At 49.1% G+C, this 27,132-nt stretch overlaps 1 protein-coding gene across 3 annotated transcripts in view; it reads right to left on the reverse strand.

Moving 5' to 3' along the window:
- The window catches only part of LOC147679895 (RNA/RNP complex-1-interacting phosphatase-like), a 140,003-nt gene that overhangs the window by 36,649 nt on the left and 76,222 nt on the right, over window positions 1-27,132 (reverse strand). The window contains exons 8-11 of one of the 3 annotated variants that reach the window (XM_086943458.1): window positions 26,523-26,639; window positions 26,109-26,141; window positions 7,253-7,294; window positions 233-268 (exon numbers count right to left, since the gene is read on the reverse strand). In XM_086943458.1, coding sequence (XP_086799584.1) covers window positions 233-268; window positions 7,253-7,294; window positions 26,109-26,141; window positions 26,523-26,639 — 228 coding nt within the window. The remainder of the gene's footprint in view (window positions 1-232; window positions 269-7,252; window positions 7,295-26,108; window positions 26,142-26,522; window positions 26,640-27,132) is intronic. The other 2 variants (XM_086943459.1, XM_086943460.1) reach the window with 2 other exon arrangements.

The following is a 27,132-nucleotide window of genomic DNA, read 5'->3' on the forward strand; positions in this document are numbered from 1 at the left end:
GTCTCTAGGCACCCAACTGCTTTACATCATTACCTAATGAAATGGTACTTGCAGGAGGTGAACCCAGTTATGAAGAACGGCGGGCAAGACATGGCCTTCACATCTTTATACCTACTGAAATACCCCAGTTTGGGCAAGAGACACCAGTAGCTGTAAAACAATGGTTTCAATGGCAGGACTGGCACTGACCTAAGCAGTGATTTAATTAGTTATTTGCCCAATCCTCCCTTACCTTTGAGACGCCGGATGTTGCAAAACCGGTGCAGACCTATATCAGAGGCAGGGAAAAATGACAATGAAGATTTCAGATGATACGGAGCCCCCAATGAGGTTTGTGACTGGTAAAGAAATGTGAAAGACTTCTACCATGACATCCCTCGAACATGGTCAGTGCCTTATTCAGTTCTCAAGGTGTAATCTCTGCTACAAATAACACCAGTATATAGCTCTTTGCCTGACTGCATTCTGCAAGCCATATATTTCTGTTGTATAAACTGCACCCGAAAGGTTCATATATCTCAACTGAATCTAATTTTCCCCATAAACATTTCCCACTGGAGGGTGGCCTGAAATAGCGCAGATGAATGTAGGGGCTGGTAATCCCTCATGGGAATACAAATATAGTGCTTTCATGAATAAACCGTACCATGGTGCCGGAAAGTGGCGATACTGGCCATGGTCGGTTCTGTTGGAATGATTGCCATTTGTAGTGCACTCTTGGCTACTCTGAATTGCAGGTCTAGTCCCTTTCTCCAATGGATCACTGGAAAGTTTTAGTTTTGCAAAGTGTATTTTTTCGATTGATTAATATTTACCAATACTTATCTTTACAGTTGTGATGCTTCTGAACAAGTATGTAGTATCTAGAGTTAAACACTTGAGAAGCACATGGTAAATAGGCAGAGAGACACAGGCTGGATACGTGGTAAACACTTTGCCAGTAACAGCTACACAATCTCAAGAAGGCAGAAGAAATGAGAACGTCTGCATTATCTAACAGAACATGAGAAGGTGAACTGTGATAGAGTGCCCCATAGATGTACAAGAATAATTAATCATTTGTCTATAACACAACACCATGTGGCAAAGCAGTATGCATATGAAGCTCGTACTCGTACTGGTCCCGTTCTTTCACCTGAAGGTGAAATGGTTGTCTGAAAAGGGAAAAGCAAACACAAGGCCAAGATGGCACTGGTCTTGCTCTACCTAAAATAAGCCAAAAAAGGATAGATAGTGCGTGTGTTTACTCGAGATGAAAGGTGGCCACTAAACAGCATTATACTGTAAACATGTGTATGCCTTCATACCTACAGAGACACCCAGAGTGCTTTATAGATGGTCAAGCAAGTAGCTACTGCGTTTGGTGTGCATGGTGGAACAAGCATGTGTTTACAGTGCAGTCCAGGTGTAGTCTCACAGGAGGTTTGTGATGTGTTCAAAATGTTTCACAGTTGGGTTGCAGCATAAATATGCCTGAAGTGATGAGTAATAAGAGTGTAATATATGGTAGTAGATTATTATGTACTATTTCATCTTGCACCAGTCTTAAGGATTATATGGTGGGAAACAGCCAGTTCTTGATCGCTTTCCAAAATTTCTAAAGAAATATAAATAGCATGAGAGTTCCCATGCTGAGATATCTGTATGGAAAAAATCTCCTGTCAATGCAAGATTTGCATAACGAATGAATGACCAAGAGGGGTCAAATGCTGATCAGATGTTAGTTCTCGGATGGCAGATCTTTAGCTCAAGAAAGTTCAGGGAGTTTAGTAAAGAGCAGTGAAACATATCTTAAAACAGGTCAAAGAAGAATTTGTAGGTAGAGGTGATGGACAAGCAAGTGTAGAAGTTGTCATACCACAGCGTTTTGACTAACTGTAGTCTGAAGCAGGTGACAAGGAACCCCAGAGTAGAGGCCACTGGTATAGGCTAGGGTTGACAACACTAGGGAAATTGTAGCCTGTACCTCAAAATAATTACAGGAAAGGACAGATGCTGTATAATGTTCTCTTAGAAGAGACATTGCCTTTCATCACTTATTTAATCTGTGCCATCATACTGCCAGAATTTTCACTTAGGCCAAGAGGGTTGGTGTTGAAGCAAGGTCTTGAGTTTATATGTGGTCATAACCAGACCAAGGCAACAGGTGAGAAATTCAGTCTTACAGGAGTTTATCTTTAGGTCATTCAGCAGTATCCAGTGGCCGGCTGACTGGTGGCATTTGCCAAGGGTGTACATGCACAGGTTAGTTTTTCAAGCAATGGAAGGATGTGGCATGGTCAATGTGATTGCAGCAGGTCGGAATGAATAAGTGGATCAAGAAAAAGGACAGATTTATACAATAAAATATATTTGGCAAGAGCAGCCAGCCTGGGGCCAAGATGGCTGCATAACATCCGACCTGCTCAAAACGTCTCCATTCCCTCTTTCGCCAAGGTAACTTGTGGTGGCCCAAAGCTCCTACAGCAGATTGCAGGCTGAGGAAGCAATGGTGAGCCTGCAGGCAGTCTGAAATATCTTTGCTCTGTGGAGAATGTACACACGGTCTGGGTTGGTGATGGCAATCCTGGATTCTCATTTAGTGAACGAGTAAGACCCTGGGAAGCACAAGAACGTAGACATGGAGCCACAGAGGAGACATACCCAATGTCCTTCGAGTCACAGCTTAACTGGTCCACAGTGGGCGCAAGAAGGTTCCTTTAGAGGTGGAAAAGTAAGGGATTCTGAAGGAGACAAGACTCCTTCAATGGGCAAAGAACTTCTAATTGCAGAAAGCGCCATTTGTAGTACAGCTAGCGCTCACTTCTAGCAGCGAGCTTCCCCCTTGTGGGTGGTGCTTGCTGGTGAATGGCTGTGAACACTAGGGTATAAGCTACACTGAATGAAGCCTGAACATTTCTCATTTATAGTGAACTACATCTGGGGACTACAATGCCGGCCAGGAAGACTAGAGACAAATTATTGTTTGTAACCCTGCCAAAATGCACACACCAAAAAATTAAAATTAAAATCGAAGGGGAGTGCCAGCTAACGATAGATTTTTACCAGTGAAATCGAATTTACATGAAATACACAACATGAGTGAGGCTCGACTCTGCAACACCAGTCAGAACCACGAGGTAAAAAAAACATCCCCTTTAGTCAGTTACCATGTATAAAGTTTTTCTTAAATATGGGCCCCTAACCTGCCCACTATAGAGTAGAGAATTTGCAAATTGCTGTTAAACAGACTGACAGAAGCAAGCTTTTAAATTGGTCGCGGTTATGTCACAGTAGCAGAAAACATTTTTTATTTTACAGCAAATATAGCATTTTGAAACCCCTGTTCACAAAGGTGGACAGCTATGAGACCCATATAAAACAGGTTTATCTTTCTGTTAATTTTTTACTTGAAATTAAGGTTAATGTATTTTATTTTTTTTACTTTACCATTTTTTCATGACATTAAAATATCATCACAGCATACAGCACAATGTAGGCCCAATGAAAATGGAGATGTAATGTTTTAAGCCACACAGCGTCTCTTGGGTTCCACAAAGGAGCCGATATACAACAGCGTGTCAGGTAGGTCAACATTTTAAGTTATTTCGTCTTGGGTTTGTACCAGAGAGGCTAGTCTCCTACACCCCTTACTCTCCTGGTGATCCTCCCTGTCAGAGTCCCTCCCCTCACCCTTGGATGCATTTTACTCTGACTGCCTCACATGCTGATAGACCTGCACTGCATAATTCTCTCCAATCCGTTAGGTCTGCCTGTAGGTCTTCATCCTTACGTGCGAGTTTCATGTGAGTTCCCTCAGCTATCGCACACTCCTTACATCTCTGAGCCATACAGTTACCTCTGGGTCTCGCTGGCCCATCCACGTTATGGCCACCCTCCGCCTGGCTAAAACCAACATCAATTGCAATAATTTATAAGGGAGTTTCTGGTTTTTGAGCCTGCGAATATGGGCCAGTAGGCAGTGGTTACTCTCGTATCTGAAGCCCTGTGACTGTGCATGTCCAATCAGTCACCCCTGTCCAGAACTGTCGGACCACCGGACACACCCACGCCAGATGGAGAAAGTCTGCGCCCTCCATGGCGCACCTCGGAAATTTACCATCCCACTGGTGTAAGGTAAATGTGGTGGAGAAAGTAGTCATGTGCCAGTTTAAACCTAGCGTTGCATGAGACTGAGTGGGAAAGATCGCTAGTGGTCACACATGTCCTCTGATCTAGTTGTGTGTTGAGGTCTCTCTGCCAGGCCGCTGTTGTCGGTGCAGTGGAGTCCTGCTTCATGGCGTAAAGCAGGGATACCAACCTGTGGCCAGTGCCGCATGTAAGCAGTATATCCAAAGTGTTGGTCAATTGTGGGATGTCCGGATATGAAGGCCAAGTAACCTTGGCTACTTCTTGGAGTCCCCTATATTGTAATAGTGAACACGCCCAAGGTCAAAACCCTTCCATGCCTGCTCATATGTTATGAAAGTCTCATTTGAAAATAGGTCTGCTAGGACCTCACATTCGCCATCCCGCCAGGCCTCAAATGACATGTGCGATCCCATCTCTCTGATGGGGCAACGATCCAGATCGGCAGCTCTCTATAAAATGGCGCTCTACGTAGCACCTTAATCCACAAACCACTGATCGCCGTGTGTGTCGGACGAGATAGGAAGTTCTTCCTCTACCGCTCAGAGCGGTCAGGAGATACACCAGATCCGTGCTACCTGCCAGCAGCTGCTTTTACCAGTTCTCCCCCTCCGTGAGTCACTGGGCCGCGTGCTGCGTGTGGGCGGCATAGTAGTAGAACTCAAATTGTAGGGCCTCCAGTCCCCTGCCCTCATATCTACTTGTTAAAGTGTTCAGGACTACTCGGCTCCTCTTCCCTGCCCACAGTAGTAAAATCAGAATCGTATTCAATTGTTTAAATACTCAGGCCAGTATCGGGATGAGCTAATTCTGGAGCACATACAGACACCTAGGATGCATTACCACCGTTGAAATAGCTAGCCTGCCAATTAAGGACAAGGGAAGGGTGTTCAAAAACTTCACTGAACTCTGTAGCGTCACCAGTATCCTGTCCAAGTTCAGGTTAAGTGCATGCGCATCAGTCAGCGCTATCTGGACCCCTAGATACCTAAAGCTTGCACGTTCCCATCTAAGCCCCAAGTCTGGCAGGTCCCCAAGAGGCACTGCTGCCATGCCCACCAACTAGAAAAGCAGTGAATTGTTAAGGTTGAGCCTTAGTCCGGAGACCTCCCCAACCCTGTCCAATTGGCGCAGCAGCTCGGGGATGGCTGCCCGGGGGAATGTCAAGGAAAAAAAAAAAGTGCATCATCAGCATATAGGGAGATCGGATTCGAATCCCGAACCCAGACACCCCTTTGGTCTAGCTCTGCTCTCACTCGTACCGCCAGCAGTTCAATGGGAAAGGTGAATAAAAGGAGTGAGAGCAGATATCCCTGCCGGGTGCCTCGTCCCAACTCCCAGAGTTGGGACGAGGGGAGGTGGGGACCCCTCCCCCTCCCCTGGTATTCCCAGTCTACCGTGTTAAAGGCCTTAACCAGGTCTACAGACAAGAGTACCAACTCTTCCTCTCGGTCTCTGGTTTCATGCATAATGTGGCTCAGCAGATATAGGTACATTGCTGTGTTACGTCCCGGTTTAAAGCTGCATTGGTCTTCATGTACCAAGTGTGGCATGTATGGACCCAGGTGGGAAGCTAACATTTTACACAGTATTTTGGTGTCCGTATTTATCTGGTGACTGGGCGGTATGCTGAAGGTGCTCCACTGTGCATGCATATTTCGCTCTGTGTCAGGAGGATACCCTTCTCAAAGGCCTCCTCATACACCTGCAGGAGGGCTTAAGACAACGTTCCCGCAAGGACCAATAAAACTCTGGTGGGAAAGTAGTCACCACCCGGGAACTTAGCTCCAGGGAGCTGGTGTAATGTGTACTGCATTACCTCGATGGATATTGGGATGTCCAAGTCCTCCATTGCCTGCTTGTGGAGTGTCTTCAGGGCTAAAGTCTGTACATAGGGAAGATAAGCTTGTTCATTTACTGCCCGGTCTGCTGTATAGCCTGACTAATGTATGCATTTTAGGAATATTTTGTGTGTTTAATGGTTTGTGCCTCAACACAAAATGAGGATGTCGGTCTTCACATAAGTAATGTTAAAACATCAACTCTGTAAGAGGTGAGCGATAAATTGCACACCTGGAGATAAAACATAAGAGTCTGAAGTAGAGCAGAAGACTGGGCATGACTAGCACGAAACAGGCATGGGGGCAAGATTAATCTGAATGAAGGCAAGCCATACTAGCAAGCAATCCTTCCGCACATCTACAAAGCCATCCAAGACCTAGGACCTGTCTACCTCAACCATTGACTGAACTTCCACCAAACCGCTAGATACATACGCTCCTCTTCACTCGCCCTCACACACCGTCCTGCATCAGCATCAGCCGCACCGGCTGCCACTCCTCCTACATCGCAGCCAAGACCTGGACCAACCTCCAGCTCCACATAGCTCACTCACTGGCAGACTTCAGAAAGGAGTCTCAAGACCTGGCTGTTCGACGGAGACCGCGCCCAGACACCCCCAGGGGTGAAAGTTGCGTTTTACAAATACAGATTGATTGAAGCACATTCAAGTCTGGGGCAAAGAAGCATATGCTGAGGAAGATTGTAAGAGCTTAGGACAGAAGGCACTGCTCTTGGGAAGAGGAACAAACTTTCTCCTGAAATTCATGGATAATGGGGTGAGAGACTGCCCGTAAACACCATGGTCACAATCCAGCATCCTACATGCCATAACTGTGCCCAATTCTCAGTGCAAGCTTCCTATAACTCAAAGTAGGGGTAATTTCTCAAATCACATCCATTTTTATTTTATTATCTCACATCAGTGCAAAACTCCCACCCACACAAATGGAAGCTTCACGCATTTATTTCCTTGACATTTACTGTGCTAAATTTGTGCAAATTAGGATTTATAGAATTCAAACCAAGCAGCCATGTGGAAAGGAAAAATATAAAATTATTCAAATAAAGCAAAACCAACTAATTCTAAAGAAAAAATGTAATAATAATAATAATAAGTGCTCTTAAACAGAAAACCTGACCATTACCACCTTTTTGTACCCACTGCAGTAACCCAAGGAGAGCCTGTGTGAGTGCTGTTATATATAGGGTAGATTAGTTTAAGGCATGTGTGCCTCAACTTCACCAGTGGTGCATTCAATTGTGTGCTCACAGCCATCCTTACCTCCAAGGTGCCTGATGTTGCAGAGATGAAACCGACCTAAAACTAAGGCATGGACAAAATTACAAAGGCAATGAAGCAGTTCATTTTAGTTTCTAAAACTGAGCCCCAAATAATCTGTCAGGATTTCATACGGGAAAGGAAAAACAGATTGCCATTAGTCACTTCCCCCCCGCCCCCCACAGCTTTCAGTCCTTTAGTAAACCTTGTGCACTCGACAACTGAAAGGAGTAAAAGATATGCAGATCACTGATAATTTGGGATTTCCTCAGCAAACACTGTTCAAGCAAAATCCAGGACGCTGGAATGGTAACTACTGGACTCTATTGCTACTAGGCTTCATTTAAGAGTGGTGAATTATCATTGGAACACCTGCTTCCAACGTTTAAGGGCACTATACCTGGTGAGATGGTAAAATTGGGACAGATATTCCAGCATGGAGTATTAAAGGATGTCAGTACATGGACAGTGCCAACCCTCTCTAGAAGCAGTAAGCCTATCTAGATTTGGCAAAAAACATGTTAACCCCTTCGATGCTGATGACGAGCTGAGCTCGTCATCAGCCACGGGGGGCGTGTGTGGATGACGAGCTGAGCTCGTCATCTAACGCGGCTTTTTGAAAAAAGCCGCGTAGCGCGAAAATTACCGCCGCAGCGATGAGGTTAAAAAAAAAAGAGAAGAGGACACATGAACTCCGTTATGGGGAGAGGACAATAAGCACTGGGACACACTGCTCTGGCAAACAATAGGGAGGAGTTTATCAGCCATGGTTAACCAGGATGTGTTTGAACTTAAACCGTTAAAGCATTATGCAGGTGAAGCTCACATTGGCCCTATACAATTAACTTCATATGATGACGAGCATGGTAGGCACAAAGCACAGCGAAAACAATAGCAAAATAGCCCTGCCGCATCTAGTTAGGCGACAAGCTACTGCTAGTACAGACAGGGCAGGATACAGAACATAGGCACCCTAACTGGCACAACCATCTCCTTAACATAAAGAACATACAAATCAGAGTACATCACATGGTTGAACATACAGCCCTGGAACAGCTATACCATGTTGCCCTTTTGTTGCTTTTACGTCACTGAATTTTCTTTTATTTATTCCATCATTAGATAATGGAACCCATTGTAAATGCTCCATATTGGTATTGTTCCTTCACAGCATACAAGCCACAAAGGGTACGGGTACTACCAAAATGAGCCCACCACAGCTTTGTGCGACTATATTGTGCTTTAAAACAGGAGATAGACACTTTTACTCAATTGAAATTAGCGCACAAGAAATTGTGCAGCCTTTAGACGACGCGCAGCAGCACAAAGACATCTAACTGGAACTCAGTCACACATCGTTAGCGGTTCTCCTCAACGGTCTAAAGTGCAGTTTTCTTTTCCAATTTTTTGACACTGAAGCAAATAGCCACTGGCAAGATCCATTTGGCGTGGTCTAGGTGGTTTGTTAATTAAAATATCTTCTCAGCCTTGTTTAGTTATTTTTTAAACATTAATCGAGCTACTTCACACTATAGCAACAAAATACTTCATTTTCTAAAACGTGACAGAACTAGGATTCTATGTCAGGACCGGAGGCTTCGGATTATGCCATTCTTTCATCGCTTTATTCTCTACAGCAGCAAGAAAAAATAACAACTACTTTTCCCATGAACATTTGGGGGAAAGAATAAAGTCAAGCATGAGTCATATTACAGTGTCCATGTACAGGTGTCTCCCATCATGCTCCACTGTACTTGTCTCCTCTTTCTTCGCTGCTCGCAGCAAGTTAAGTTGGTTTTTTCCTTCTCTCCTGGGTTTTGGGTTTCTGTGTGGTGCCTTTGGCCTGGGTGTCGGGTTTCTGTTCTTTCTCCACAGATTCCCTTGATTGGTCGCGGGACGCCTAGTGCGCTCCTTACGCGATCTTTGCCCGGTAGTGTGCGGTGTGGTGGCACGGCCACCAGGGGCCGGTGTCTCGTTTGCTGAAGGGACGCTCCCAGAAGCTTCTAGAGTGTTCTGGCGCGCTCCTGTCACCAGCGGACCCGTGCCTCCCGGCTCTGACACCCTGCGGGGTTGCAATTAGGTTTCCCCTTTGCTTCTGGACGCCCTTTGGGTTGTACTTGTGACGAACACCCTACGGGGTCGTAATTGTGCTGTGGGAACGCTTTGCAGGGAGGCGCCCCGAGACTCTGTGGGCTGCAGCGTTTCCAGGGCCTTGCCCGTTCATTGTGTGCCTCTGGCCACCCATATCGCTGGGACTCCCCAGACTATAGAGCGCCCTGAGGAGGGTCATTGGTCTTGTCTGCCATTCCTGTTGCTAGAGCCTAATTTAACTCGCTATGCAGGGGAACGCGGACAACTATCCGGAGGAGGACCCCCTGAACTATGTCCCGTTGGACGATGACTTTTACCAGGCGGTCGACGACTCCATCTACCGCGCGGTCGACCAGGCTATGGTCCCCTGGAACAACGTCTTTCGGCGCGCCTGGACGAGGCCTATGCCAAGTTTGCCGCCTTGCTTCCGGCGCCAGTCCCGGCCTCCGGGCCAGATTCGTCCCCTACCCCGCCTCCTCCCAGAAGCCTTGCACTGAGGGGGTTGATTCGGCGGCTTTCGCCAGGGTGAAGAGTGCCTTCAAGGCCCTGGAGGACGCACAGCCTCCCGCTCCTCTTCCCTCGGAGGCTCCACCGCTTTCTCCACCTGCGATGTCTCCGGACCCGCAGCGCGACGACGACGACTCTCCGGACTCGGAGGAGGAGGCCTGTTATTCCAGGTCGTGGCTACCCTCTCAGCCCTCATCCTCCGCAGGTCCGTCGGATATGCTGGACCCGGACGATATCGTCCACCCCCGTTCATCAGAGTGGGTCCCGTGTGACAAGGTGGCCCAGTACGTCGCTAATAGGCTGAGGAAGCCGGTGGACAAAGATGCTAGGAGCCGCCTGCGCGCGGAGTGTCCCCGGCCGTCGTTGGAAGGCAAGGTGGCCATGACCCCGGACATCGATCCGAAGATGGCGACCTTCCTGCAGAAATTTGTCAAGGACCCGCGGAAGGGTATCGACATGTCCTGGCGCACTTGCCAAGACAAGCTTCTGTATGGTGTCGGGCCCCTTACCAAGATCCTGGATATGGCGGAGGAGGCCGAGGTGTCGGGCGACGCGATTTCCCCGGAGGTTCTTTCCAACTGGGCCCAGAGGGCAATTATTTTCCTTGGCAACGCCAACTGCGCCCTCTCTACGGAGCGGAGGCGCTCCCTGCTTATCAAGGTGGATCCCAAGCTGGGCGACCTCGCCTCGTCGGAGGCGGGTGCTGTAGCCCAGGGGGGCTTGTTTGGTGACCCGTTCATCAAAGAACTGGGCAAGTTTGTGGCCACCTTCACGTCCCTGGATCGTGCCCAGTCCAATATTAAAAAGGTCTTCGCGCCCCGGGTTTTCGACAAGGCCGGACGAAGCAGGGGCCGCTCGTTCGGCCGGGGCCCCAGCTCGGATCGAGGTAAAGGCTCCGGACTTGGCCAGTACCAGGACAAGGCCAGGTTCAGTAATTTCTACCCCACGAGAGGGCAGAAGTTCGGAGGTCGTGGAGGTCAACGTGGCCAACAGCAAGGCGGTGGCCGAGGTGAGTGTACTGCCTTCCGCGAGTTTGAGAGGGGGGGGGGCGCTTGGCGCAGTTTATTCCTGCATGGGCTCCCTTACCGGCGATGCTTGGGTGCTGCAGATGGTTCAGGGCTTCCAAATGGAGTTCCATGGCCGTCCGTGTCAGCTACAGCGTCCTCGCCCCATTACCTTTTCCCAGCGTGATGCGGCTTTGGTGAGCGAAGAGGTCGCTGCCCTCCTCCAAAAAGGGGCGATTTGTTGCGCGTGCGAACACCCCTCAAGTTTTATAAGCAATCTTTTTTTGGTAGACAAGGTCGATGGGGGCAGTCGCCCCGTGATAAATTTGAAGGAGTTCAACGAGTGGTTGGTGTATCGGCATTTCAAAATGGAAGGGATACATCTCCTGCGCGACGTCTTGCGACAGTCCGACTGGATGGTCAGGCTGGACTTGAAAGACGCTTACCTAACGATTCCCATTTTTCCCCCTCATCGGCGTTTCCTCCAGTTCAGGTGGGACGGCCAGGTGTACGAGTTTACCACTCTTCCTTTCGGACTCTCCTCAGCACCGTGGTGCTTCACAAAGGTGTTGCGGCCGGTGGTGGAGGCCTTGCGGGCTCAGGGGGTCAGGATGATAGTCTACCTAGACAACCTGCTGCTCATGGACCAGTGCCCCGAGAGACTGCGGTCACAGTTGCAGTCTGCGGTCAACCTTTTGCAAGGCCTAGGGTTCGTGATCAACGAGAAGAAGTCTCTCTTGGTTCCCATGCAGTGCGCTACGTTCCTCGGTTTCACCATAGACTCTGTGGCGGCCACCTTGAGCCTGCCGGCCAGGAAGATGGCGCGGATCAGACACGAGTTGCGGCAAACCCTAGCAAAGCGGATGATTTCCTTGCGCCACCTGGCGAGGCTAGTGTGCCTGTTGTCCTCTTCGATCCAGGCTATCTTCCCGGGACCCCTTCATTACCGCGCCATGCAGCGCTTGAAGGCGTACCACCTGCGGAGGGGCCTGGACGTACTCTCAACTGATTCCTTTGTCAGAGGACGTGAGGGACGAAATGCAGTGGTGGCTTACACACGTGGAAGCCTGGAATGGCCGTGCGATTTTCGGTTCCGCCCCAGATATCGTGATAGAGTCGGACGCCAGCCGTTCCGGCTGGGGGGGCGAGGTGCAGAGATTTCTCCACGGGCGGCGCCTGGTCTGCTCTCGAACAGTCCTTGCATATCAACTGCTTGGAGTTGCTAGCGGGCTCCTTCGCAGTGCAATGTTGGACCAAGGACAGAGTGCAATCCTGCGTCCTTCTGAGGATGGACAACGTGTTGGCGGTCCGTTACATCAACCACCTGGGCGGTACCAGGTCCAAGATGTTAGCGGACCTGGCCAGGGATTTCTGGCACTTTTGTCTGGACCGCCAGGTGTCGGTTACGGCGGAATATTTGCCGGGTCGTCAGAACGAGGTGGCCGATTGGCACTCGAGGAATATCCTGGACGCCAGCGTTTGGAAGCTGGACCCTACCCGGTTTGCGGAGCTCTGACCTTTGGGGCCCGTTTTCGGTGGACCTATTCGCGTCCTGCTTGGACCACCAGCTCCCGCGGTATTTCAGCTGGCGCCCGACCCTCTGGCGGAGGCGACGGATGCGTTCCTCCAAGACTGGTCGGGAATACAGGGCTATGCGTTTCCACCGTTCTCAATGATAACGCGGGTGTCAGCGTTGTTACGCCGCCAGTCGGCACAGGTAGTGATGATCACTCCGTGGTGGAGGTCGCAAGTTTGGTTTCCGGTTCTTCTGGAACTTTCTTGGGATTTTCCGATCCTACTCCCCCAGTCTCCCCACATTCTACTGAATCCGGAGGGAGCACCCCACAGGTTAGTCCTGGAGGGCTCGTTGCGCCTGATGGCGTGGAAGCTCTCCGGCGACGCTGGACATTGCCTGGCCTTTCGAGAACGGCAGAGGACTTGTTCTCCAAGGCTTGGGCCGACAGCACGACCAAATGCTACAGATCGGCTTGGCTCCGGTGGAGCCGTTGGTGTGTGCGACGGGGTTTGGATCCCGTGGGGGCACCTGTAGTGCGTGTCTTGAATTTCCTGGCGGAACTGTCTGATCAGGGCCTGGCCTATCGATCGATCAATACGTTCTGGTCGGCGGTGTCTGCGGGGCACGACCTGGTTCAATGGTCCCCGGTTGGCGAACACCCCTTAGTCTGTAGGCTCTTACGGGGTATACGGCTTGCCTTGCCGCCGGAGCATCGGTATTCCGCCCTGTGGGATGTGAACAGAGTGCTGAATTTGTTCCTTTCCTGGCAACCGAACAGGTTTTTAACGCGCAAGGATTTGACGGCTAAGTTGGCCATGTTGTTGTGCCTGGTGTCCTGTAGGCGTGTCTCGGACGTGCGAGCGTTGGATATAACGGCCAGAGTTTTTTCTCCTGAAGGAGTTTCCTTTACCGTCAGCAGACGGACCAAAACGCATACTAGGGTCATTTCGTACCCGGCTTTTCAGGACTCCCCTAAGCTGTGCGTAGTGCAGTGCCTCCGTGCTTATGAGGATATGACAGAAGATAATCGCCCTCCGGGTGAGCGACAGCTGCTTATTGCCCTGCGTAAACCGTATAAGGCAGTTACTTCACCGACGATCGCCCGTTGGGTGCGTTGGATCATGCAGGAGGTGGGGATTGATACTAAACAGTTTGGGGCTCACTCTACGCGAGGTGCCATGGCGTCTAAAGCTTTTGCCCTTGGGGCTCAGTTGGAGGATCTGATGAGAGCGGCCGATTGGTCCTCGGACTCCACGTTCAAGAGGTTCTATTTCAAGCCAGTTATTGATGTGGCCAGATTGGTGGTCGATAAGCTTTGAACTGGCATAATCCAAAGCCTCCGGTCCTGACATAGAATGCGAATTTGCCTAGCCTTGGTGCTGGTAAGTTCCAATTCTATTAAGGACTCGGAGGAGAGGATTATCCCCCCCAGTGACTTCATGGAAGCTTATGGCTCCGCGGTGTACTGCTCTTCCTGTTTTACAGCTGACGTTCTATTGATATAGGATGGATCTGATGGTGTGTTCTTTTGCAGGAGCAGATAATTCTAAACAAGATGCGTGAGTGGACGGATGTTCTGGCTTCGCGCGAAGAAAGAGGAGACGACAAGTACAGTGGAGCATGATGGGAGACACCTGTACGGACACTAATAGGACTCATGTTTGACTTTATTCTTTCCCCCAAATGTTCATGGGAAAAGTAGTTGTGTTATTTTTTCTTGCTGCTGTAGAGAATAAAGCGATGAAAGAATGGCATAATCCTCGCCTCAGAGTCCTTAATAGAATTGGAACTTACCAGCACCAAGGCTAGGCAAATTCGCATTATTCTCTTGGCATTTCGACGCTACTGATGACTATCAGTCTCACATGCCCACCCACATTATATAGAACTGCTGCTAAAGAAACTCACAATCACAACGATAACTACTGGTACCATTTTTGAATGCCTGCTCTAGGTTAAATCACCAAGTACACTGTTTCAATATTCTTCCCATGGACTACGGCTCCAATCTACAAATATGTGAACCCAGGACACTCATGGTGAATGACTACCCATCATATAATTCTAGGCTAGTTCTCCTGTGCAGACAATGACGGTGCATGTGGTGTGGCAGCCACAACCGGAGTCGGACCAGGCAACTCCGATGATTATCACACTCCTGCTTTTACTCAACTTTTACTCAAATGAGTCTGGTTCCCAATTCAAGTGCTCAATGCCCACTGATCTGGCTGAATATAAAAAATAATAAAAAAAATAAGAAAGCACTGCATTTACAGGTAGCCTATGCAAAACCATAATAAATAATTCAGGCTTTAGTCACGTGCATTACATATCACTAATCACACAAAATAGAATTATTGTGGGGGGCGTGGCCAACGCACAAAGTAAGAGCTCCCGGGCCCGCCGATCTTGCTGAATCACTGGTACTACCGGGCCATTTGTCAAAAAAAAAAAAAAAAAAAAAGCAGTTGGCTGTTGCTGGCCCCCTACACGGGAGAACCTCTGACCCGACACTTGTGCACTGGCTACGGCATAGCTATACTCCTCCTAAAGAGACAGACCGACGGCGGTCTCACAGGAGTACGACCCCCCCTGGCAAGCCTGATTATAACTACTGCGGCTGACTGCTGCTGATGGACACTGAGCGCCGACTGCTGCTGATGGACACTCTGAGCGCCAACACCTGGTGAGCTTGGGATCTTTGGGGGGAGGGGATCGCCTGGTCGGTTCGGCCGGAAGGTGATTCCACTATATGGAGCAGGCCGCTTGCATGGGGCAGGGGAAGGCTGTCCCCTAGAGCTAGTGAGATAGGAAGCCGGAGGCGGCCTGTGCACCCCTACAATCATGAGCACGCCAGCCGTGAGCCTGGATGACCACCGGAGCCATCAGGGAGAGGAGACACCACCCTGCAGGACCTCGACTAAAAGGGGCACCCAATCTCCAAACTGTGCCGGCTCGCACCTACCTGGAGGACTGGGGCTGTGAGAATGCAGAGGTATATACCGGCAGTAGCGAGATGCAAGTACGCCTGCTGGCCTGGACATGGGCTGTGTCTTCTAGAGGGCGTGGCACGCAGAGATCTGGTTTACCTATGGGCGCTCGCCGGGGGCCCTGGGGATGCCAGAGGCCCTGAAGCCAGTGGACAGCGAGCACAGCACATGCACACACGGGAACCAGCAGTAATCGATAAGTGCTACCCCCTCCACCAATGAGCGGCACCCCCACGCCGAAGACTAGGACTCATCCCTGAAGAAGAGGGACCCTGCCTTGCCAGTCCAGCCCACCTGATCGCTGCCTGAAGATCCGGATAGGGAGAAGACCATGCGCACGGACTGACCGGAGTACATACAGGTTAGTGCATACCCTTCCCTCCAAGACGGAAGGACATGCTGGTCTCAAAGGCCTGACAAACTGCTAGAAGACTGCACAGAGATAGCAATTAGGGGGGGATGCCTGCTCCTTATGCACAACCAGCGCTGCCTCAGAGGGCCTCAGACCGCAGCGGCGACTCTGCTGGGCTAGGCAGGCCTGAACAACTCCAATCTTGTATTTGGGAAAGTGTGGGGAAAAGAGTGCGCTGAGTTGTCGGAAACGAGCGCTACAGAGGTGAGAGCTGCCTACAGAGGGGCCTCAATGGGAGACTAGGCCATCGGGCCCCTACTGCTGCAGGAACTGGAGGTGGGTAGTACAAAGGGGCTTGTGGAGGACAGCAACCGCTTGGAGACTGGTGTCGCCCAGTCCCTGGTTCCTGCAAGTATAAATCCCTGAAGGTATAACACAGATCTATCTCACCTGGCTTTCTTACTGGTCGGTGCGAAGAAAAGAGGCAGACGACCTGGGAGCCCTTCTGGGTCGCCTCCTTAACAGCTAACACTGCGTCTCCATCTGAAATTGCCCATTGGCAGAAAGAGCAAACGGAAGCTGAGGCACGGCTTCACCACCAAGTCACAGTGCTACAGAATCGAAGACACGGAAGGACGCTCGCGTTGAAATAATGTGAGAATCGGCCTGCCCAGAAACTGTGACGATAACAATTCCACTCAATTCAAAGAGACTGCAAAAAGTGGTAGCCCCAGAAGCCCTCACCTAGTTGTTTAGTGTGGAGAGTGCGGACAGGGTCCCCACAAGAGGCGGGACAGCCGCCACGGCCAATAGTGGCCCGTATACTGTGCACCTGTTCCTGGACTATACTTTTAATGTCCAGCGTCAGCGAGCATCTTATAAGGGAGTCAAAAAGCACCTCTAACATCTGAATCTTAAATACATCCTCCTGTACCCTGCCGGACTCAAAATGATTTACGAACATAAAAGCAATTTTGTTAACAATCCTTAGCCTGGGCCTCAATTGAGAGCACCTTTCCGGACCTAACCATTCTTGATCAGCATAGGCACCCATCCCTGCAGACCACAAGGCGGAGACGCGCTAAAAAGCGACGCACAACACAGGGCTGCAGAGATTAGGAATTGATGCCCACCCAGTAGCAGATGCTGGAGGGATTACGGGCAGGGCTCCAGTCTTCAGCTAAGCTACGAGGGATGGAGATGCAGATAGAGGAAGAGATTTCAGATGGCACAATACACTAAGACTCTGAAAACAGCCTGGCACTATTCCCGACCATAACTCCACAAACAGTCAATGAACTATACTAGGCTGAAGGGGACGCTGTTGTGCTGCCCATGCGGAGTGGTAACAAACCCTAACCTATGCCCATCTCATTTTTTAGAAGACCTGCCAGATGATTTTTTGAGCTGCACTGGATCCTTTCTGCCCGGGGGACTGAGACACCAAACAATCACGATGTCCCCTTCTATGATACATACATCTCCAGTTTTTTGGTGGTGGGCTGGGGGAGGGGGTTGGCTTGGGCCCCGGTGAATGTTAATGCCTCTACATAGGATAAAAGGCCACACACAAAGTTGCTGTTGGCTACTGCATCAATATAGTTGCTATGTTACAGGGTTTATGTTTGGCAGAACAAAGTTTTCCAATTGGACTGTGTACTGGGGATTCTAATGGTTAAAGGTGGGGGACACAAGACGGGTGGGCCTTCTGGAAACACTTCCACGCATATTATATGCCCCGGGGAGGCATGCACTCTGGCTTTACACACATTTTGAAATGTTCATATGGCCACAACGCACCACTATAATTAAATAAATTGGAATAATAGAGGGATGGGCTCAATCCACAAACGTCATGGAATTTACGCTTAATGTGTAGGCACATCTGACGTCCTCGGAGGTCCATCAACTCCGGAAAAAATGGTAAGGGCAGTTATTTCACACCACTTACTCTGCGTTTGAGAGGGGGGGGGGGGTGCAGTGTGTATCATGGCAGGGGTACCCTTTGAGGTCCTGGATAGGCAGATAGACATCAATGGCAGGTACACACTGATCAGAGAATCTAGATGGAGTGCCAGTGTTGATTGGCAGACACTACGTGCTGAACACAGACTAGGATACCTTCCAGCGCCGGGAGACTGGACCATGTACCCATGGTTAATTGGCAGTGACTTTAATTCAGTACTGGACATAAACTTGGACTGCACGTTCACTCCATTTGCCAGGCGCAGCAATAATTCAGCAAGCCAAAGCCCTTCGATCTTGGGCCCACGGATGGTCACTGGCATATACATGGCGAATAACAGAGGAATGTGGGAATATATTAATTTTACTTCCCAACACATACATTACATACACGAAAAGGTCATATCCTATGCTCCCCCACATTGCTAACCACATTACCAACACTACATATCTCGGAAAGACTCTCAGACTACACCTACCTGGAACTTATCATTACTTGGGGGACGTGCCCACGCCGGTCCAGACTTGAAAGCTGAACTCATGATTACTAGAAGATGGACTTTTGCGCACCCATACGGCCACCACGATCGACACATTTCACACTAGAAACAAATACAGCATACTCACCCTTAACAGAATGGGAGGCCTTCAAGGTCGTAACGAGGTGGGCGGCCATTCGCTCTGTTGTGAGTGTGGCAAACCATAAACTGAGGCATGAAGCGGGTGGGCGAGAGCATGAGCAAACTGGAAAGGGATACAGTATCTGGTGGGGAGAAACGAGCTGAACTGTAGTCTGCGCGTATTGAGTACGAGTCAGAACCGGTCGCTCCACCCGCTCCTGGTCGTCCTCTCTGTGCCAGACTGTGACCTTGCCTCCATCGTGCCTGCTGCATCGCGTGGTATCGTATTTGTGCATTGTGCTTTAATTTCGAGTAGTACCTGTGCCAGACTATGCCCCAGATCTCGCCCGGCATTGTTATTGTTGGTGCCATTTGGTTGTCCCAGCCAGTCTCTCCTCCCCGCTCCCTGCCGCTGCACCCCCGCGGCCCCACCCCCGCTCCCTACAGCATTTCCAAACATTCCCCTCCCCACTCGCCACCCCGCTCCCGCCTCCCAGCTGCTCCTCCCTCGCTCCGCCCCCCCCCTCCACTTATGTTAGAATGGCAAACGCGCAGCGTTCACACGCAGCGGGTGCACCCCATGCGCGCCGAATGCGCGCCAAAGGTAAGCCCGTGTACGCCTGTCCGCGCCTGGACCGCATTCAGCGCCAGACCCCCGCAGAGGCCATCCCACCCGCCTAACGTAAGACACCGCCACCCTCACTACGCTCAACACCGGCCGACTCCCCGACTGCAACCTAGCCGCCCCAGGACGTACCCATGGACCCTTCACCTGCCAATCCTGCAAGTTCTCCTGCATCAAGTCCCACACCACACCCACAAACGCCAAACAGAGATCCGACAATAACCACCTGAAGTGCATCCTACTCAACACCCGCTCGGTCCACGAACACACCATTGAACTATGGAACTTACTCGACACCACATTGCCGGACGTCGCCTTTCTTATGGAAACCTGGATGAACGCCTCATCAGCGCCCGACATCGCCATAGCCATCCCGGACGGTTACAAGATCATCCGAAGAGACCGCATCAACCAAACAGGAGGAGGAATCGCCATCGTCCACAAGAACACCATTCGCATCTCGACCAGCTCCGAAGACACCCTCATAGCCACCGAACACCTCGACTTCCAGATACACACCGACCCCAAGACCACACTCAGAGGCACCCTCATTTACAGACCCCCCAGGACCCCGCACACAATTCAGTGAAGACATCGCTGACTTTATCAATCCACACGCCCTCCCCTCTGACAACTACATTCTCCTAGGGGACCTCAACTTCCACCTAGAGAATAACAACGACAACACCACCACCACCACCACCCTGCTGGACAACCTCGCCAATCTCGGAATCAAACAACTGGTGAGTACCCACATCACTACGCCGGACACACGCTCGACCCAATCTTCTCCTCCAGCAAGCACATCTCCTTAAATCACGTCACAAGACTCCACTGGACAGATCACAGCTGCGTCCACTTCAGCTTCGAAAAGACCACGACCCACCACCCGCAACAAGTTCCCCGCAGAAACTGGAACAAAGTTACCACCGACCAGCTCACCACATCTCTGAACCAAAACCTTCCCGCCATATCAACAGACCCAAATAAAGCAGCCATCAATCTCGCACAGTGGATCACCCACTGCGCTGACGAAATAGCACCCTTGTAAAACCATCACAACAAGCCAGGAAACAAAAAAGCCACCTGGTTCAACGACGACCTCAAGAACTCCAAAAAGAACTGCCGTGCCCTCGAGAAAGTCTGGCGAAGAAACCCAACCACAGATAACCTGACCGCCCTCAAGGATGCCACCCGCAAACACCACCAACTGATCAGCATTCAAGGATCGACTAGACAACAACGCACACAACAGCAAGGAACTCTTTAGCATTGTCAAAGAGCTCACCAATCCCAGCGCTGGCAACAACTACCTCACTCCCCTCAAGACCTCTGCGACTCTCTAGCCTCATTCTTCCACAGCAAGATCGCGGACATACATAACAGCTTTGGCGACCAGTCCACTCCCTCCACCACCGAACTGAAGCCCCCCTCCACCACCCTTCGCGCCTGGACCCCGATTAGCACCGAAGACACCATCCGCTTGATTAACTCCATCCACTCCGGATCTCCAACCGACCCATGCCCCCACCACATCTTCAACAAGGCCGACTCCATCATCGCACCCAAACCCCGGAACATCATCAACTGCTCCCTCAATACCGCTACCTTTCCGGAAAGCTGGAAACACGCCGAACTCCGCGCCCTCCTGAAGAAACCTACTTCAGACCCCACCGAACTTAAAAACTACCGCCCCATCTCACTCCTCCCATTCCCCGCCAAAGTCATAGAGAAGACCGTCAACAGTCAGCTCGCCGCCTTCCTTGAGTCTAACGGCTCCCTCGACCCCTCACAGTCCGGCTTCCGAGCCAACCACAGCACAGAGACCACCCTCATCGCAGCCACAGACAACATCCGAACACTACTCGATAACGGGGAAACAGTGGCCCTCATCCTCCTGGACCTCTCCGCAGCATTCGACACTGTCTGCCACCGCACCCCTGTACAACGCCTTAGGGACGTCGGGGTACAAGATAAGGCCTTGGATTGGATCATCTCGTTCCTCGCCGGAAGAACCCAAAGAGTCCGCCTCCCCCCTTTCAGATCAGAGGCCACCGAAGTCATCTGCGGCGTACCACAAGGATCATCGCTTAGCCCCACCCTCTTCAACGTCTACATGAGTCCCCTCGCATCCATCGCACGTCAACACAACCTCAATATCATCTCTTACGCTGACCACACACAGCTGATCCTCTCCCTCACCAAAGACCCAAACACCGCCAAAACCAACTTACACGAAGGAATGAAAGACGTAGCCGAGTAGATGAACAGCCGACTGCAACTGAATTCAGACAAGACGGAAGTCCTCATCCTAGGATCATCCCCCTCTGCATGGAACGACTCCTGGTGGCCACCGGCCCTAGCACCCAAACTAACGGACCATGCTCGCAACCTGGGATTCATTCTAGACTCCTCCCTCTCGATGACCAGACAGATCAACGCCGTCTCATCGTCATGCTTAAACATCCTACGTATGCTCCGAAAAATCTTCCGTTGGATCCCAACCGAAACAAGGAAGACTGTCACTCAAGCACTTGTCACAAGCAGACTGGACTACGGAAACACCCTCTACGCCGGAACCACTGCCAAATTGAACCACAGCCAAATTGCAGAAAAGACTTCAACGCATTCAAAACGCCTCCGCTCGACTCATCCTAGACATACACCGCCACAATCACATATCCGGCCACCTGAGACCTTCACTGGCTCCCCGTCAACAAGAGAATCACGTTCCGTCTCCTCACTCACGCACACAAGGCCCTCAACGACCTAGGACCCAAATATCTCAACACTCGCCTGACCTTTTACACCCCCACCCACGATCGTCCAACCAAGCCCTCGCCACGATTCCACACATCCGAAGAACCACCATGGGAGGAAGATCTTTCTCCTACCTAGTGGCCAAAACCTGGAACTCCCTCCCCACCCACCTCAGTCTTACACAGAACCACCTCTCCTTCAGAAAACAACTCAAAACTTGGCTGTTCGATAAGTAGCGATCCCCTCTCCCCCAAGCGCCTTGAGACCCTCTGGGTGAGTAGTGCGCTATACAAATTCTTGACTTGGTCTACCGCTCATACACTCCATGATCGCCCAAATGATAAAAAACGCGCCACTCCAATACCCATACTTGAAATTACCACCCCACCACATGCCCGCCTAGACCCGCAAAAAGGCGTGAACAAAGCCTTCTACGAGTATTACGAATCCCTCTATGCGGCACCTCACGTGGAAGAGCCTCAAGCGATCAAAGACTTCTTGGATGCGGTCCGCCTGCCGCAGGTAATGGCAGCAGACAAGCCGACACTGGTGGCACCATTCACCATGAAAGATATCAGAGAGGCCATTAAAGACCTCTCCCGTGACATAACCCAAGGGCTTGATGGCCTATCAGTGGAGTTCCACGCTACCTTTGCCACACAGTTGGTGACCCATTGGAACAACTGTACTGCGCCTCTCTGGAAGAGGGAACGTTACACTCCGCTCAACTACAGCACAAGTCCTGGTGACCTCACTGCCGAAGACTGGCAGAGACTGTACGGACAACACAGCATACAGCCCCTTGTCGCTATTAAATACAAAATACTAAACCAGTTACTAGCTTGCCCTCTGCTCCCTCTCCTCCCGAGACTCGTATATGTGGAATAACGTGGCTTTGTACCTCGCAGATACATCTCTGAATATACACAGACTCCACCAAGTGATAATGCATCCCCTGAAACCCCCCCCAGAGTGAGGTGTCTCACTTAATTTCCGCCAGACCTTTGACACCTTGAGCTGGGAATACATGTTAGCCGCTCTTTAGCGATATGGTGTTCTCCAGGCATTTCTTCAATGGATCACACTACTATACAAGTTTCCAACGGCGCAGGCTTGTTCTGGAGCCCATATCTCAGGCCTCTACAACATACAGCTGGGCACAAGGAAATGGTGCCCACCTTCCCCCATACTTTGTGCTGGCGTTCGAGCCATTGGCATGCACGTTACGTCAGGGTGCCGGGAACTGGGGTGTCCTCATTGGAAACAAAACATGCACTGTCTCTATAAGGAGATTACATACTATACATCAGGGATCTCCAGTAGAATTCACGTACTGTGGCCCACATTTCTTCACAATTAGAATAGATCTTGGGGCTAGCCATTGACTTTGATATATTAAATGAATCTGCATGCAGTGAGTGTTTCCAGCTGCCCGCGATCACTTTGGAACGGCAGAGATTACAGTATACTCAAATATTTGGGAATCCAAGTATACAGGAACCAGCAGGATCTCTTTGAAGGAAACTTTTAAAGGGCAATCACCTCTTTATGCTCCCAATACATCTTCTAGACTTCACTCTCACTTTCCGTAGCAGGGCGCCTCATCGTATCTAAAATGGTCAGGCTCCCATGCATTATATTTTTTCACCAACCTACTCGCAAGTAATCCTGTACGAAGTTCTTCAAGCTTCTGAACATGAATATATTTAATATGGGGTAAAGTCTGTGACGTGTCAGCCTGACAAAATTGCAATTAGAGTCAGATGCTGGGGGAATGGTGTCTGGACTTCAGGGATTACTGCATGGCAAGCCAACCGAAATTACTTTTATTGGCTGGCAGGCCGCAATATGCACTAAATAGTGAGTACACCCAGTATGATAGCACAGGGAATGTTACCTGCACTACTGTGACCCAAGGTACGAACCCCAGCCACGGCTGCACTGCTGCTAAAGGTTGCGCTTACATACTGAAGCTCAGACTTGAAATACACTGCTCAGAATATATCCCCAAATATCCACTTCTGGGTCTCCCACCTCCATAGGGACCTTAACCCAACACAGACTATCCACGTGCGAACAGGCAGGAGTAACCACTATAGGCGCTCTGTTTGAGGATGGGACATTGCCCAATCATGTGGATTTCATGAAGTAACAGGGGCTCACAGATGTTCTGTTTCTACTGCACGCAAGCCTAGTGCGCTACATTAAGCAGCATTGGGCCCCCACCAGCAACACATGAACTGGTGCACTTCATATATTTAATGAACAGGGACAGACACCCAATACAATGGTTTTACTGAAGCATACAAGCACACTTGCCATCGCCTCTGCCGCCATTACGGACTAAATGGAAACTAATTTTCTCAAAGAATGGAGTTCCCTCCTTGAATACCCAAAACACATCTCGCAATTCACAATTAAAATTTGTCCAATATGTGATACTGCAACAAGCATACCTCACGCCACATATTCCACTAGGCTGCAGCGACTATTTGACGATGTCCTGAGCAAGATGCAGATATACTGCGCATTCCATGGGCTTGCCCTGCTCTCCCCACATACTGGACACAGATTGCTGCAGGACTGCAGGAGGTGGGAGGTGGGTTTCGGGCACACTTGTCAGAGAGCAGTCTCCTAGGTCTTTATCCATGCCTGAAAGGTTATAAAGTTCAAGCCAAATTTGCAGGCTTGTACTTCCGAAACACCTAATCACTAGTCGATTAAAATCGGTGACTCCACCTACCCTATTCACCAGGAAGAAGTGGAGCGGTGGGGGTTGGCGGAAGTGTAGCCTTACGTAGGGAAGAGTATTGTGACTGCAGAAAAAGCCCATTGCCATGAGCTGGGACCTCCTTCTGGAGTCCTTTAAAGCATTAGACATGTCCACAACCTAGTAACGCTGTAACTTCCACCCTTAGAAGGGCATAATTGAGTTTAGACATCGGGAGATACGCATCAGTCCACAATCAAACTTTTACTCTAAACATAACCGTATCACTGATGACAGGCCATAATAGACGTGTTATGTTACAATTGTCAGACTTCTGGCCAACAGTCAATACCAGAAGCATGTTGCTTTGAGCAATGATTTCACCTCACCTTCACCAGCTTCTTTAGATGAAGCATGGTTCAGGTATTACAATTGTGTTGCAGTTTGTACCCTCTGTAATAGAATCCTATTTTGAGAACAACGGAAATAATTTCAGAGTTATGACACAGCCCTAACTTACAGAAGTGATAAGTTGCCAATTTCACAGACTATGTGCCTTTAAGTGACAGCCAATACGCACACCCTGACCATGTAAGCTAAAATCTTTATCAACCCATCATTCAAGCAGGGATTTACCTTGAAAAGGATTGTGGGTCTGATTTAATGCTAGAAACACCAGTACAATGTAGTGATAATGCATAGTCCCTGCCACAATGAAGATCCACTTTCAAGGTTTTTTCCTATGGAAATGACCTGAAACGTGTGCAATGAAGACGAATGGAGTGAAACCAAATCACGTCATTAGACTTGGAGAAAGATCTGATGAATTACCAACATTCTGAATATCTTTCCATCAATAAATGTGCTTGCTGACTTGAGATAGAGCATATATCTGAATCCCTGGTTTAAATCTTTCTTCCATAACATAATTATCTAGAGTAACCGGTTTCCATTTGTAAACAAAGGAACCAGCTTCATGCCTTGCTTTTGTAGTAAGTGATTGAATATTTTTTACAGTTGAAGATTAATTACCCAATAACAGAACAATTGTTCATAACCTTAAAACAAAAGGCATGCCCATTTTGCACACAATTCACAACCGATTTGGCCTTGGTGATCTTTAGCCATCATGCAAGATGTTGTTATAACTGCTTTGCTTACCAGAGTGGATGACTGGAGGGGAAGGAAGAAGATAGTTTATTGGAAGGGTTAGTCCCAGAAACAGATTGTCTCAGTTCTCCGCTCACTCTTGTCTGCCTCCTATTAGATCACTGTTTTGACTACTGAGGCTATGGGCTAAACACTGAAAGGGTTGACAACTTTGTTGGCAGTATCAAACGACAGCCTCTGCAGCCCCGGTACAGGGAAGGGAGCATTGATAGGACTATACATTGCAAACTAACAAGCTAATTTACTGCTTAATCTAGGTGCTTAAATACCAATTCAGTAGTTTATATTTGTTGTTTTACACATAGCAAACTTCACCAACAGAGCACAGGTGCAGTACAATAGGAGTATGTGAGAACCCAAGGCAGGAATGAACCATGTGCTATTGTAGTTGTGGGAAGGCCTACAAGACCTGACCATCTACTTCACCCGATTATTACAGTAACAGTTCCAACAGGTGTTGCCAGTGCTCGGAAACAGTGGTTCCCATACCAGGCCTGGCTCTATGTCAGGAAGAGATGTACTCAATTGTGCATGGTTAGGTTTCCTTACCTTTGAGGCCCATGATGTTGCCAAGATGAAGACCTAAAGGAAAGGAGGAACAATTATTATGGGGGCAATGAAGATTTCTCAGTCAGTTCACATAAAGCGGAGGCACAGATAATGTGTCAAGTTCACCAGTAAAGGAATGGCAAAGCCCTATAGCCATGCTACTCCTATGACCTCTTTTATTTCTTCATTCACTACTCTTGGTGTACTTTGTGCTAAGTACAAAATTACAACTTGGTGAATTTCCACATAATCAGCAGGCAAGGTTTTGTATTTTACAAGCTCTGCAGTAAAGGAGTTATGCTCAGCCAGCTCAGTCTGATACAGTTTACTCACGAACATTCTGTTCTGGGGGACATCAATAGTTTAACAGTATGCAACGGTTTCTTGAAAACACAGTCAAAAGAAAAAGTGTACCATGGAGCTTGGTAATGAGGATATGGAAAGTGGCTGGATCTGCTGGAAAGATTGCCATTTGCAACACACTCCTGTCCACTGTGCATAGACGCTCTTGGTATTTTCTGGGCTGGATCACTAGAAATTTAAGAAGAAAAAAAAAAGGTTACTTTTGCAAAACACATTTCTTCTATGGACTAACAAAACAGGAAGTTAGAGATTAACTTACCTCTACAAATAAAAAGTTTCCTAAAGAGGATTTATCTTGCACAATAACCATGAAAGCAACAGCCAAGAAGCTAAAATTGACCCCAGTGACCCCAATTTGTAACTGAGAATAATTTAACAAGCATTTGCAATGCAATAGGTCTCGCATTAGGAAAGTTTGAGCTATTGGAATTGTAAATGACAAATTTTTTAGTTAGGTTTTGTTTTTGAAAATAGCAAAATTAATAGTTTTGTCATTTACAATGCCAATAGTTATAATTTTCGCAAATGTGACATATAGCACCTGTAATGCAATATGTGTTGTATTTACATGACTTACATGTATTGATATTACAAATAACAATGGCTTTTAATTTTTTTTTACATAATTAATACTTAAATAAAAGGTATTGTAATTTATAAT

The sequence above is a fragment of the Lissotriton vulgaris genome, chromosome 11 (assembly GCF_964263255.1).
Source record: "Lissotriton vulgaris chromosome 11, aLisVul1.2, whole genome shotgun sequence".
Taxonomy (NCBI): domain Eukaryota; kingdom Metazoa; phylum Chordata; class Amphibia; order Caudata; family Salamandridae; genus Lissotriton; species Lissotriton vulgaris.